At 38.1% G+C, this 15,307-nt stretch overlaps 1 protein-coding gene across 1 annotated transcript in view; it reads right to left on the reverse strand.

Moving 5' to 3' along the window:
* Positions 1–1,422: 1,422 nt before the first annotated feature.
* The window catches only part of NCAPG2 (non-SMC condensin II complex subunit G2), a 41,446-nt gene continuing 27,561 nt past the window's right edge, over positions 1,423–15,307 (reverse strand). The window contains exons 20-28 of the mRNA XM_027720763.2: positions 15,056–15,172; positions 14,831–14,971; positions 12,662–12,761; positions 12,201–12,385; positions 11,305–11,448; positions 9,315–9,418; positions 6,299–6,396; positions 5,892–5,991; positions 1,423–1,660 (exon numbers count right to left, since the gene is read on the reverse strand). Of these exons, the coding sequence (XP_027576564.1) occupies positions 1,579–1,660; positions 5,892–5,991; positions 6,299–6,396; positions 9,315–9,418; positions 11,305–11,448; positions 12,201–12,385; positions 12,662–12,761; positions 14,831–14,971; positions 15,056–15,172 (1,071 nt within the window). The 3' untranslated portion in view covers positions 1,423–1,578. The remainder of the gene's footprint in view (positions 1,661–5,891; positions 5,992–6,298; positions 6,397–9,314; positions 9,419–11,304; positions 11,449–12,200; positions 12,386–12,661; positions 12,762–14,830; positions 14,972–15,055; positions 15,173–15,307) is intronic.

The following is a 15,307-nucleotide window of genomic DNA, read 5'->3' on the forward strand; positions in this document are numbered from 1 at the left end:
AACCTCCTCTCAGGGAGTTGTAGGGACTGATGAGGTCTCCCCTGAGCCTCCTCTTCTCCAGGCTGAACAACCCCAGCTCCCCTCAGCCTCTCCTCATAGGACTTGTGCTCCAGTCCCTTCACCAGCCTCATTGCCCTTCTCTGGACCTGCTCCAGGACCTCAATGTCCTTCCTGAACTGAGGGGCCCAGAACTGGACACAGCACTCCAGGTGTGGCCTCACCAGCGCTGAGTACAGGGGAAGAATCATTTCCCTGGTCCTGTTGGCCACACTGTTCCTGATCCAGGCCAGGATGCCACTGGCCTTCTTGGCCACCTGGGCACACTGCTGGCTCATGTTCAGCTGCTGTCAGTCAGCACCCCAGCTCCTTTTCTGCCCAGCTGCTCTGCAGCCACTCTGTCCCCAACCTGTAGTGCTCCATGGGGTTGTGTGGCTACAATGCATGGCCAGAGCCCCCCTTGTCAGTCAAGTTCTGCACTTCTCCAAGGATGAATACCCCCATAGATGGGTATTCCATAGCCTTCCTGAGTAACCTGTTCCAGTTCCATTTCCTGTTTCAATTCACTCTCATAATGACTGTTTTTTACATCCAACGAGAAATTCTCTTGCTGCAAGTTGGTTCAGTTGCCTCATATTCTCTTCATGTGCACCTCTGGGAAAAGTCTTTTCTTAGTCCTCATCCAGGCAGGTGCAGACACAGTGAGCTGCCCTTTCCCCTGTGCCTACACTGGTGTGCAGGATCAGCCCCTTGTGGGTAGAAGAGCCCATGTTCTTCGCTAAACATCATGAGACTGGCTGATCCTTAGCCCAGCTTATCAGGATCCCACTGAGCGGAACAACCCAGCCCTGGGGATCAGCCATTGCTCCCAAGTTGGTGTCATCTGCCAACAGCCCAAGGCTGCAGTTCATCCCAGTGCCCAAGCTCTTCATGGAAGTGTTAAGTAGCAGTGGCACCAGTGTCTGCCCTGAGGAAAGCCACAGCAACCGCTGTTAAATCTCACTCCAGGCTGTGTTATCCTTCAAGTCCGTTGGTCCAGCAAGTTGTCCACCCATCTTCTATGTCTATACATCCATCCCATCTTTCTCCAATTTGGCTGTAAGGATCTATATAAGATTGTGTAAAAGTCTTTGCTAAGGACAGGAAACATGACATTCTCTGCCCTCTCTTCTCCCACAAAAGGAAGGGAAATCTGGCTGGTTAGGTAGAATAGCTATTCCCAATCACCATTTTGTCCCACACATGTTTTGAAATAAAATTAATTTCCTAAACCTCTAGGAGTATGCTCTGCAGTTTTCCCAGGGACTGAGGTGGTACCTCAGTCTCAGAATATCTATGATACAATTAATTTTGTTTTTCAAAAACAAAGATACAAAAATACTGATTTTATATTCCTCCCACAAAGACACTTTTATACAGAATAAATTCTTTGCAGCTTTTGAGCAGTCTTTACTATTTCATAATATTTATACACACCTTTATACATATTCCTTGCTTTAAATGTACAGCATAGCAGAAAATAAACTTTGCTTATTCATAATTTTACAAGATAATATTTTTTAAAAAGCAATACGTCTTCCTTTAATTTGCATGACAAAAGCCTTGGCGTGGACAAGGATTTAAAAATTCATCCAAAATTTTCAGAGATGATTCACACAGCAATCTGAAATGGCATAAAAAAAACACACAACAGGATTAGAAATGCTAAATGCCAAATCAATCCTCAACTATTTGATTCTTAGAGTACATCTACTGCATGATTTCTTTGACCAGTTAGTCCATATTAGTTTAAATATTAAAAATGCCTTTACAAATTACTTTTGAAATAGCTGGATTCTTTTCCTTTCAACTTCCCCATTTTTCTGCTGATCATCTCTGTCTATAGTGTAACCAACAACAGCCTGGTTTAAATCACTATGTCAATTCAAGCATATTTTCTAATATTTCATCATCTATTTAAAGAACCCACTCATTTTCTTCACAGCATTGTTACTTCTTTTCAAACACAGTGAAGTCCTTTACTGACCACTTCTCACTCTTTTACTTTCTTCCTTTCACTCTTCAGTCTTTGTCTTTTTTCTCCACACTTGGTCACCTTGTTTCCAAGCCTGAGCTTTCTATCTTATCCTTATTAGCAACTGCTTCCCTCAGCTGCCTCCACACCCCTCTTAGTCCCTTTCTGACTCTTTTGTCTCACATTATTTTCTAAACCATCCCCAAGGTCAGCTTTTTTCTGGCATTCCCTGACATGTCACTCACCCATCGTCACAGTTGCGTTCTCACGCAACATCTTCTAACACGGCTCTAAAACACCCTCAAAGGCAAAATTTGGCACTTTGGTCTTCTGTCAAAACATTATTTCGCTATTAACAACCCTAAACACGATTCTTCGTGGGTTTTTTGTAAAAGATTCTGTCACTTGGATTTCACAAGCATTTATTTCTCCACGTTTTTATTATATTCCTGATGTCCCAAATGAGCCAAGTTAGTCAGTTGTTAACCACGACAAGTCAGGGCATTCAGCACCAGACACAGACCTGCCATGCAGGAGACAGCTCTGCATTTCCACAGCAGACTATTGGCTGTCAGGGCTCCCCAAATTCCCAGTGCTGTTAGGTGCTCCTCTCTATTGTGCTGCAGTGTTTAAGCCCTGATGAAATTCTATGTGAAAGGAAACCAATTTACAATGTACTATAAAATTAGGATAATGAGGTAGGTTCTGTGGGTTTAGACAAAGTATTACTTTGTATAAATTTCATTTTCTTACAATTTAAGGCTAATAAAGCAATAGATTGGTAATGTGGGACCATGTATCCCTGGCACATTGGACCACGAGCCATCCTTTGGGATAACTGTGCACCTCCCCAAACAGACAAGTTTAAGGCAGTTTTACCAGGTACCTTTCCAGGGAACTTTTAGGTGGGTGGCAGAGAAATCATACCCAGAGTTATATACCAAAACCATTCAAGAGTCATTATTTACAGATGCAATGGGAGCACAATTAAGAGTTTGAGAGCTAGCTAAATTGTAATGCTAAAGAAATATCCTTCAGCACAGCCATTAGATAATTCTAATTCTAATACCCATATATCAAAATGCTAATTAATGTAAATACACAGTATTAAGTAAAAGTTATTATCCTAGGACATTTGGTTTTATAGAGCATGGGACATTTTTCTCTTGCCTCCAAATGACTGCATTGACAGCTGCATCTGTGGTTTTTTTGCTAGGCATAAGTAGTTGCATTTTATAAACTAAACTAATGCGTGTGCCATTACTCTTGAGGAAATTCTCTCAATGTTCAATATGTCGTCCAGGATTTTTAAATGCACTGAACAGCATTTTTAAAATAATAGACCCACTGGGCCATCTGAAACCACTAACTCAGCTGAAGAGGGAAGACTAAATTACAATGAAAACTTTTGCTTCCAAATTAGTGCAACAATTCCTTGTATAAGGGCAGCACTTTAATTACTAAACCAGACAGGTTTTTTTTTTTTACTTTTTTCTCTCATTGCTAATATGTAATAGATTACTTCTAAGTCTAAATTTAAGATGCTGGCACAGAATGCCAAGTCTCTTGGGAAATTAAAGAATGTCACCATTTCCTGGTATACCTGGGTATTAAATAAAATAATCCCTCAAGGAGTTATTATGAGATAATGCATTCAGAAGCAAAAAATAATAATAGTATTAAGTACGAGTTAAAACCCAGTAATGTATTTTAGGACACAGCAGTGCAGCACTGTGTGTTAGAAGGCTGTCTTCAAATTAATGACCAGAGACCTAGCTTGCAGCATACCATAACTAAAATTTTGGTGTTTGCTAAGTGGAGTAGGATGATAAAATAGTTTACAAACAACAGGGCACATTTCAGACTGTGTATAATCACATTTTAGTTGTACATTAGCACATGAGTAGCAGAGCACTACAAATGGCATGTCAGAAGCCACCAGAGGCCCAGCCCAGTCTGACATTCCATGTAGCTGAGAAACTGCAAACACACCTTAATTCATCATGCAAAACCTAATCACTGCAGAACTTCCTCCAAACCTCTTGCCAGCATGAATTATTTTACCCTTCTGGAGAGACAAAATCCACAACAAGCCTAGACAAATAAGAATCTTCCCAAATTCTACAAAGTTGTATGATAGCTTCTGAACTTTGTCATCATATTGCAATTCTGATTCTTGTTAAAAAGTCTTCCCACTATCATGTTCATGTTCCTAACCTCTGAATTTTGTCTGCAACTATCTCTGGGTTTATATTACACAAAGGTAGCCAGTCATATATCAGGAAATCAAAACACTGTGTGGCATCTTATGCTCTTCATCTGCCCCAATATCTATGTTGATTTGTCCCTGTTCAATGGGCAGAGATGATCATATAGATTCATAAAGCAATTATCTGTGTTCTCATTTTAATTTATACTCAGTAGTGCTCTCAAGTGGCAGCAATTATTCATTTTAATGTGCCTATTTATTTAATCATGTTAAGATTCACTTTAATTTCTCAGCATTTTCTACTGTCTTGATTACAAGAAGCTCAAACTGAATCACAATACCCTGCTGCTCAGCTTTTTTTTCCAGATAATTATTATTATTTTTAAAAATATTCAACTAGGACACTTGGCAATCCAACATTAAATGATTTCATTGGGAAGAAAACTGAGTTCTGTTTATTTGTGTTTGGTTTCGTTTCTAAGCTAGCCCTAACCAAAGGACATTTGTTCACAGCCAAGCAACTCTTCAGCTTTCTTGTAGGCCTCTTTGAGGCAGTGGAACAGACCCACAGCTCTGTCCTCTGGATGGAGTCACAGCTCAGCCACCAAAGGCCTGTGTCAAGTCACTAAAATGCCAGAAAACAATGTGCCTCAGGCCAGGGATCCATCAGAAGAGTGCACTGGGGAAGTGTGCTCAGGTTGGTAAAGCTGTGTAAGAAACTGCTGAGTAAATGAAGCTTTTTGGCTTGTTGGGGGTTTTTTTGGGTTTGTATTTTTATTATAAAGTCTGTCTAGTCCATATCCATTGTTTGCTAGAACAGTAAGGATCATCAATTTGAAGAACGAAAGACTACAAGGACCTCTGCACGTTCAGGCCACTGTGGTGCATCACAAACCTTCTCAGTAATTTTGGATGAACGCCCATAACCACAGTCTGTTTTCTTCACATTCTCTGTGCTTATAATGTCTCTTTTTGCACGCTTTTTAATTCCATGGGCAGTTCAACAGCTAGGCAGAAATCAAATGTCCACAAATTTCAAGGCTTAAGCGAGTTTGGAACACTTAAGGCTAAAGCATTTGTCATCATTCTGTCTTGGGCAGGTTTGAGATAAATTATTCCAAATACAATGTAGCCAATCACTTTCAAAAAACTTATCAAAAGAGATACACCAGGCATGACACTGAAATATCCCCCAAAAAAGAGCAAAATAAAATCACCTGTGGAAAGGTCTCAAAATCACTGTTATATTCAGTTCAATTTTTACCATCTGCATAGCTTTGGATTCACATGCCTAATGCCAAAGTGTGGGAGAATAATCCTCTAGGAAATAAGAAATAGTAACCAGACTATTTGCTATGTTCTGCACCTGCTGGAACAGACCCGAATTTCAGACCCGAACCCTGTAATATACAGGATCAAGTCATAACACGTTCAAATTAAATGAACAAAACCCAAGGCAAAGATGTAAAGCTTGCAATCACAGCAGATGTAAGGGCAGGATATTTCATACTGTGCTGGGCTCAATACCCCACCATTCTTCCCCCCACTGTTTGAAACCTCACAATCAATCATTCCCAAGGCTCCAGCGGAGTTATGGAAGTACAGAACAGAGCCAATTATTGCAGAGAGGGGAGGGCAGAGGTTGGGGTTGGTTTCCCACAGCACAGTTACCTTTCAGTGCTGCTGGATCCCTCTGTGGCCTCACTGCACACCATCAGCTTCCCTCGAAGGGCAGGTGCAACATCCTTTACAAGTGCAGGTTTGTTCTTACCTATTTGAAATAAGGTTATGTTGATTTCAAAAATAACGATCTATCAAAAAAACCCCAAAAACCCAACAACCCCACCCCTGTAGATTTTAATAGAATATTTTTAACATAAAAGATCGTTTAATGAAATATTAGATACTAAATTAGATTCTCACTGTCCTGTGCATTTCAGCAAATGAGGATAAAAAGATGAACCCGATGAGTCTGCAGACAGTTGTAAACACAATTTACAAGTGATACAACCTTAAATCCTGTGAGAACTCATCTTTCAAAATGTAACATATAAAAAGACAAAGATGCTTTGACTGACCTTTAATTATCATCACAATGCTGACAGAAGCTGTTAGACTAAAAATCCCTTTAATTTCTTCAGAGAGGATGCATTCCATTAATTCATTTAAAAATGACCTAAGGAAAAAAAAGCACGAAAATACATTATAATCCAAGTCTGTTTCAAAATAGAACTGAACAGAATATGTTTGTAATTATGCTCCCCTGCCACCAGAGCTTCAGAGACACCATGCAGGACAAAGCAGTGGTGATGTGGTAACTGAGAATATCAGAGGTAGCAGAATGGTGAATTACTTGAGAAGAAAATAAAAAAGTTTGTAAACAGAAAGTAGTTGTTAAGAGAAATGAAGAGCTCATAGTACATTTCAGAAAAGTCAATCCATGAAAAAACTACCAGTCTTCTGAAATTTATCTCACATTATTGGTACTGAAATTTCTAATTTGAATTAAACCAAAGTTTTAAAAAATGTGTTCTATGACTCCAATGGTTTGTTAGTAACTACTCATGCTGAATTAACACTTTGACTTAAAATGTATTAAAATAGATGGATTTCCAATTACAATTACAAGTGCAGATCATTTATAACTAAATATAGCCCTGAAACACTTCCAAACAACATTTTAGTTATTGAAAGTATGGACAGAGTAACAGAACCATGACAACTGTTCATTGCCAAATCTGAAATAAATATGTATCTCAATATGTATCTTAAGAGACTCACTTTTAGTAAGACATGAAGGTATTACCAGCAAACTCTAGTAGTGTTTTGGGACATATGTCAAGCTAAGAAAAATGAAACAAGGGAGTCACAGAAGGGGTCTAGCAACCAAATTAAACTGCAATACGGAATAAGACAATACTACAGAATGCAAACACTAATTGGTCATTAGTGTTTATGGTAAAAATAACAAATTTAACTCAGAAGCATTCTCAAACCCAGAGAAAAATAAAAGAACAAGAGGGATAAAGCAGGAGATGGATAAGATCTGTAATCCTCATACTCCTCAGAGCACAAAGCTAAATGCTCTGTGAAGAATTAAAGGGGAAACAGAGAGTTGTAATAACTTTCCCTAATATATTTCAAAATAACTTTAGCAATATTATTATGTTACCAAAATGGAACACCATAAATAGCCAGTTCTGACTTCAATTGTTCTTCAGGTTTTTAGTGTGCTAAGATATCAAAATGAAACATGCAGTTAAGAACCAATGCAGTAAATAAGCTTTGCAGAAGCTCAAATATTGCTTCTAAAAGCTGAAAAAGATGAGAACTCTTTAGGTTCAGAAATAACCATTATGAAGTTGCTCATGTATTGCATCAGTTTTATTATATCTCTGTGGACCAATCTGACCAAACACTGAATCCATTTCATATTGCTCTTAAATTACAACTGATAGTCCTTGGATCAGAGCTCTGATTCCATTGTTATCACTGTTTGGGTCACTAAGCACACTCTGTAGCTCCATGAAGGAACACTGTAATTTCATTAACCTGTAATAAGACTCACTGCAGCTGCCTTTCCCCACCTCCCTCTGAAAAAGGGTCACATGAGCCTGCAGGCAAAGATAAAATAGAACAGAACAATAAGCTCTTTAAAAATACATATAAGCAACAGAGGTAAGTAATTGGTTCCTACACAGATAGTTCCCTGGAAAGGACACTCGCACAATTGGCCAGATATTGCCAAGACTCTCAGTATTATCCCTGCTATGGGCACTGAAATTCAAGGATAGAGACTGACTGATTAGTACTGAAGCTACAACAGATGCTGCAGAACTCAGAGCAGGTGTGCTCCCAGAACACTAAAGCTCCCAGAACACTAAAGCTCACATCAGATTTCAAAACGTCAAAGACTTTCCCGTTGACATAAAGATTTCTGAGATATTGAATAATATACTATTGGACTCTGATTATGGTCAATCAATACAGATTTATAAAAGAATACAGCCTTAAAAGTAGTCTCACTTCTGAGGCACCAGTAGAAACAGATGGAAATTATCTCCTAACTTAGATCCTCTTTGCACCAAAATGATAAATACTAGTAGATGCATGTTTTCCAAAGTACTCATAGAAACAATTTGGTCCAAACTTGCAGTTTTCTAAATCAAGAATGGACAAGAAACTCTTTGACCACTACAAGAAAAGGTTTCAGAAGAATTAATTGATTTTCTGAATCTCTTTTGAAAAGAGGTGTGTAAAATAATTTTTTCACTAAAAGACAACACCTTGATGGGCAGCTGCTGCCTCAAGATTTGGATAATTAGCTGGACTGTTGCTGGACTCTGGAGTCTTTTGTTTTGCAAAATCAACTAGAACTAGAGAAGGACTGAGAAAAAAAAAACACCTCATGACAGAAGAGAGGGATATTCACTGCCTCTCAGATTAGGAAGTTAAGAATAGGAATTAGTTGTGGTAAATCAGGGAGAAAGAAAGGACTTCTAAGCCCCTTTATCATTTAAAATAAGTCTAGTGTATATAAGCATGTAAATAAAAATCGAATATGAACAAACCAAGCAAAATGAAATTCCCTTGTGACAATTTTAGAACATATTCAGGGCCCCACTAAATATAGCAATTAAAAACCCCAATAGTTAAGTTTAGCCTTACTTTTGGAGGCTTTTAGGACTCAGGATACTTTATTTTGAATGTTGTGACTTTAATACATATCACCTCATTGCAGATGTTCAATTAAAGGATTAATTCTATTTCTGGTAAATATTTTATCTCATCTAAATACCTCTGTACTGAGGGGACTAATGTTTATAAGTATCTTATGAAAGAAGCAAGCCAAGATGTACAATGAAAGAACTCTTTAGGATAAACAATCTTGTATATAAGAAGTACTCTTGGTCAAAAAAACTCAGCAATCAATACCTACAGGCAATATGTCAAGAGAAAGGGATTATAAAGCAGTCCAGGTAAAATTAATAAGCAACTAGTTCTTCAAAATTTATAAATTAAAACTTTATAGACAACCTATAAACTGCTCTACCTTAGCAACAACCTTGGACAAATTAATATAGAAACATTTACCTGACAACATTAACTGACTTCATAATTATGGCCATTAAACTGCTTGAAAGAGGGGGAAGGTCTGAAACAGTCCTTGGTATAGTGACATCTTTTTCACTGGAAGCCTAAAAAGAAAAAAGTCAGCAACTGTTGCAGATCAAGAAATATATGTATGCAGAAAACACTGAAGCAAGCCTGTATTTCAATAATTACACTAACCAAGACCTATCCTGAAATAATTGGAACATTCACAAGTGTTCTTTGAATAGCTTTAGTCCAACTGTGTTGTGTCCAAATAAACAAAACTTATTTAAATTGAAAAGAGTAAAACTAAACAACATAAACAGTATTTGTACCAAGGCAAATATTCTCTACAGTTTTTCTGACTAGAAGTTGCATTTAACTACATAGGCACAGCCTATTAAACACAACTGAGTACCTTCTGTGGCTCCAAGCTAAAGTGTGCATACCTGATTTCTAAAAATAACTTTGGTGACAGTGATTTCCTGAATCCCTGCTCTTTTTGGTATCAAGTTCTGAATAGCATGGTAAATATTTAGTTAGAACTGAATTTTTTGATTTACTATTACAATGACATGGGGGCAGCAAAAACCTCAGCCCAGATGAATGACTGGAATGAACACTCATAATTTATGAGTATGAATCTCCAGTATCATTCAAGCCCCTAAATGTTTACTCTGCATCATCTGTAAAGAGCACTTGTCATCCCACAGCCCCCCAGCTGATACATCCATGTCTGCAGGTAAACATCTGCTATTGTCTCAGCTCCTCATGGAACACAGGACCTTGGAAGCAGCTCTGTTGTACTCAGTACTTTCTGGCAACTGTTTCTTGCTATATTTGTGACACATCCAGCAACCACAGCAAAAGCACAGCCTCTGCTAAAGAGCCTCTGCTCTTCCTTCTTAGTTCTCAAAGCTTCCAGTCTCACTAATTGTATTTGCTCCTAACACTTCATGCATTAGGAAATGCATTGGGAATGACACCCTTCTCCTTCAAGGACAGTAATGGTTCCTTGGACTTTCAGAACATAAAACAATTTCTGTCTATATATTGTTTTCAGAATTAGAGATTCTTTCTTTACTTTCCAAAGAAATTCAGATATTTGGAAATCATCTAGACAAAATTGAAAGGAATCAAAAAAAGGATGCAGTATGAGAAGTGCCTCTATATTGAAGCACAGAATACAGAAGTGATCAGTGCCAAGCAGGACATCAGCCTGCTTTGGAACAGGATTACTGAGCCTTAGGGGACAGTTCCAAGGAACTAGAATCTGTCAGAGATCAGCGGCTCACTTCCAAAGTCCCCTAATGCTGGGTGAGATGAAGTGAGGTACGTTTAGAAGCTCCTGTCCTCTTCCTCCTTTCCCTGAGCTCTTATTGCTGAGCACAGCATTGCCTGGTGTGGAATAAGCCTGTGATCAGTTCAGGTCAACTGCCTCGCTGTGTCCCCTCTCAGCCTCTTCCCCATCCTCAGCCTGCTTGCCTTTTTTTTTAGGATGGGGGTGGAGGGAACAGAGAAACCTTGACACTCAGCAAGCACTGTTCAGCAACAGCCCAAACTAACTGTGTGTTCTCAACAGTGGTTTAGCCACAAATGCAAACCACAACACCACAGGGATTGCTGGGAGGAAAGTTGACTCCTTCCCAGCCAGACTCAGCACAAAAACACATAGAAGGAATATCTCAAAAACCATGTTGTTAATGTCCAACACTGCCCAGTTTCCAGATTCTTCTGTCAGAGGCAAATAGTGAACGAGGTATCAAGACAACTCTGTTCCTATACAGCTGTAGTCATAAATCTGAGAGATGAACTGTAACATGAAATTATGGCAAATAAAATTTCCTGTTTGCTCCATGCCAACACACACAAATCATCATCTGCAGTACAAAGATCAACCTTTTAGATATAGCTCTGTTGTTCCAACAGAATGTTCAAAAAGCAGTAAGTATAAAATAAGAAAATTAAAAATAGTCAGGATTAACTTTACCATCTGTAGCACACAATTTATGTCTGCTACTACTGCAGCCAGGAGAGTGGAGAGTACACCCTGGTGCACTGCTGGGAATGATGAATGCCAGCACTGCAGTGCGTGAATGAATTCTCCAAGAGGCATCTGAATAGCGTGAATCAACTAAAACCAAAAAGAAAAACAAATCTTTTTTCAGATTGCTTGAGTATAACTGAAATATTTCAGCAAGCTTCTCTGTGAAGGAGTGCAGACCACACCTTGAAAGTTTCTGAGATCTTCTAGTCACTTGGGATCAGAGGCAGAATCAACAATGTTTGGGAAGTCTACTCATAATTTGAGTATGAGAGAGAAATGAACGAAACAATGGTTGTAGCAAAAAGGAACTGAGTGATTTTCAGAAGTCACGAAAAGCAGATCATCAAATTTTTCAGAGTGATCTATTTGCTCTCTGCTGTAAAAAAAAAGAAGCTAACTTTTCTGTGAAGATGTGAGATCTTGAAGATTTTTAGGGCATCATACATATTTTGAACTTGATATCATGCAAGCTGAAAGAAAGAAATATAATTACTGTCAAGATCATAACATATACATAAACAAATTCTTTGTTCTGGATTGAGAGAGTTCATTTAATTGCAGATAAGATTAACAGCCTAGAAGGATTAGCACAGTCCAGGATAATTTGCAACAGAACACACTGTTCTTCAGTTTACTAGTTCTTCAGTCACGATAAAACCAAAATGGATTAAAAAACCCTACTAATAGGAAAATTTAATCACAGAAAAATTTAATCATGTCTACTCAAACAGTAGGTAATAGTGAGGCAACAGCCTCAAAGTGCCTAAGTATAACACATTTGTATAAAAAGTATGGATTCATCTACATATTAAGTAGCAATTTCAACTGTAATATGATACCTGAATCCCTTCTTCCTGCTGTTTCTTGAGTCTATGTGCCACACATTCCAAAACTTTCTGCAAGACGTTCTGTACAGTGTGGAAAAGATTTGCCACTTCATCTGTCTCAGTATTCTGAGTTAAAGAAGCTTCAACAATTTCTTTTAGAGCACACAGCAATACTGGAGCACATAAGCCACCTCTCTCTAGAGAAAGATAAATACCACAGTTGTAATGCAATATTTTTCAGGTACAAGCTTAGAATGAAACTCAGTTATATACAACAAGTAGTGATAGTTTACAAGTGTAGACAATATATTTAATTTCTGAATATCCTTAGCTGAAATTTCCATACAGTACAGTTAATATTTTAAGTATGAATCCAGTGTTCCCTCCAATCACTGAAGGTTAGGGATTAAAACTGCCAATATAAGTCAGCTAAGTATAAATGAAGATGTTGATATTAGTACAAAATATGGTACCTGTCTGTATAATTGGAAGAGCCATATCTAGAACATGTGCTTGAAACGTGAGATTTCCAAGGCCAACCATTATGACATCTTTACATACTGTCAGGTAGGCCTAGAAGAGAGATGCAAAGTCATATGAAACCCAAAATTTATATAAAGTAACCATTCAGTACAACCTAAAAATAAAACCACAAACTGCTAGCCAAGTTTCCCTGAAAGCTGGTTTATCTACTTGGAGTTACTCTGTTCCCACCTGTTGAAAAGCAGGAATTCCGGCCAGTTCTCCAAATGTTTCCATTGCCCTTTCCTCCAGTAACCAGTTTCTCAAAAGGCAGTAAATCCTCTATCTTTTTTACTCAGGCTCAGATCAGAGACATTGATACTTAACATTTACTGAGGCAGAATGTGACATCCCCACCTGTCCTGAATAGCAGAAGCCAGAACAGAAAAAGAGCTTTTCCCTACAGACACAGAGATGTTACATTGTAAAGAGATTATGATACAAATGTACAGAGCAGAGAACTCTTAACCAGTCTGTGTACATGTGAGCTGAGCTGTTCAAGGACACTGACAGTGACTAAAGTTAGCCAAACCTTTCCTTTCACCAAAATCTGAAAGAACCCATAGCTCAGTGCTAAAATCCACCTTGGATGAAATGGTACGTGGGAGGGATGTAACAGAAAACAATTGAAAACTAGCTAAACCCCCTACATTATATCATCAAATGATTTTTGATCAGTGAGGGGCATTCCAGAGACACTGGAAGTGATGACACTGGGGTTTGAGTCAGAAATTCTATCAGCCCCACAGTCAACACATCAGCAAATCAGTGGCCTAAAGAAAACAGCCCCTCAGTGAATCCCTGCCCAGAGCACTAAGTGCTAAACTGAGTAACAAACCAAGCAGACAAGGAGGGAGAAATGGGAAAGAACGGGATGTTTCACAGGGAAAGTCAGAGAGAAATGTAGGTGCGAAAAGAAGAGACACTCTGATCCTCTCACATACACAACAGTATTAAAGAAGGAACTGTAATTAGTTTTTCTCAAAAAATCCATGTAGCATACAATAAGTCTGCTTCTAATGCCAGCATTGCTACTAAGTATACACTCCAAACAATTAAAAAGCACAATCAATATCTCATTCTAATAAAAAACAGTACAGAAGGTGAGAAGCAAATAGAAGCTGCTTAACAAGCATGTGGTTTTTTACAGGAGATGCAAGAGGCCTGGATTCTCTTCTTGACTTCCAGACAAGTCACATCAGTCCTCACAACTCAGTTTCTCCTCTGGAAATAATGATGCAACCAAACTTTAAGATCTACTAGCAAAGATTGTTGTGTTTCATTGTTGGTTAGCCAAGCAATATGTGAGATGGGTCTACCAGTGACCATCAGCCTTTCTTTTTGCTTATCAATAAAGTTTTGGGTTTGTTTTTTATTCAAATCTAGGAAATTCATCATAAACATTCTGGTAATGCTGGTAAAGATTCCCTATTTTTTGTCTTGCCTTTCAATAAAGTTGAGTTCTGTGCCTCCAAACTTTTGAAAGCACTAGAATGAAGTATACTGAATTCCTCAGATTATAATTTTAATTATTTCATTTGGGAAAGCAGAAAGGAAAGAAAGGAAGGAGGAAAGCAAGGAAGCAAACATAGATTCATAGAACAGGTTAAGTTGGAAAAGATCTTTATGGGGCATGAGAGACTGAAGACAAGAATTACTTGTTAGAAACCTCAAATTTGGAATGTTCTAGAACGTGCTAGAAATTTCTTGAGTGGGCATTTATACAAGTGTAAAACATCAACCTTGTTCCATCCTCACTTCAACAGATATGATGAGAATATATATTATGCACTGGGAGATGAAAAAAAAATCTAGGTAAGAACAAGGTTGATACCAGCTACTTGACTTAATTGCTAGGATATGCAAAATTATGTATTTATAAAATATAAAGGTTATAACTCAAAGTGATTTAAAGAAAAAAAAGTGTGTGATTTTAAGCACAAAGGAAATAGCAAAAGCACAAAACTGTAACCTCAGAACAACTAGGACTGTGTTTCATTAGCTCTTTCACTTGCTGGGCTCCACAAAGGCCAGTGCCCTGTTTGTCAGCACACCAGTTGCTACACTTGTACCTTTTCAGATTGGTAGCTGTTTGATTTATGTTATAAGAATCCTCTAACCTGGATAATTAATTCAGAAACACTACTGTGTTTTGAAATACCATCCTCTTGATCACTTGATAGTATAAAAGGTACAACTTGACTTTCTATCCAAGCACCTGTCTCCTTCAAAAGCGAGAGGCAATCTCCTTCTCCAGAAAACTGGAAAAAAAAGAAAAAAGGTTTACCAATTGTCTTTCCAGTTATTTTGGAATTTCCAGATTATTCTGAAAGCTACAACCATACCTTGTGCTGAAGATGAATACTCAATCTGCAAAAGAGGCTGAAGGCTCTTAGACTAGTTGCTTGATTCCAGCTACCAGAATCTGCATTAGTTCCTTTAAGGATTGAGCCAAGAACCCTCTGAAATATAAAGGTTTACATTTATATTTTTCAGAAAATCCTTTCAAATGTTTCTTTTCTCAAAAGTTTTAAACAGTAAAAAAAAAAAACCAAATGAGAAAACAATAAGAACAAGAAATCACCAAACCCAAAAAA

Source organism: Pipra filicauda, unplaced genomic scaffold (genome assembly GCF_003945595.2).
Source record: "Pipra filicauda isolate LSUMZ 115617 unplaced genomic scaffold, ASM394559v2 scaffold94_size2452230_pilon, whole genome shotgun sequence".
NCBI classification, from domain to species: Eukaryota; Metazoa; Chordata; class Aves; order Passeriformes; family Pipridae; genus Pipra; species Pipra filicauda.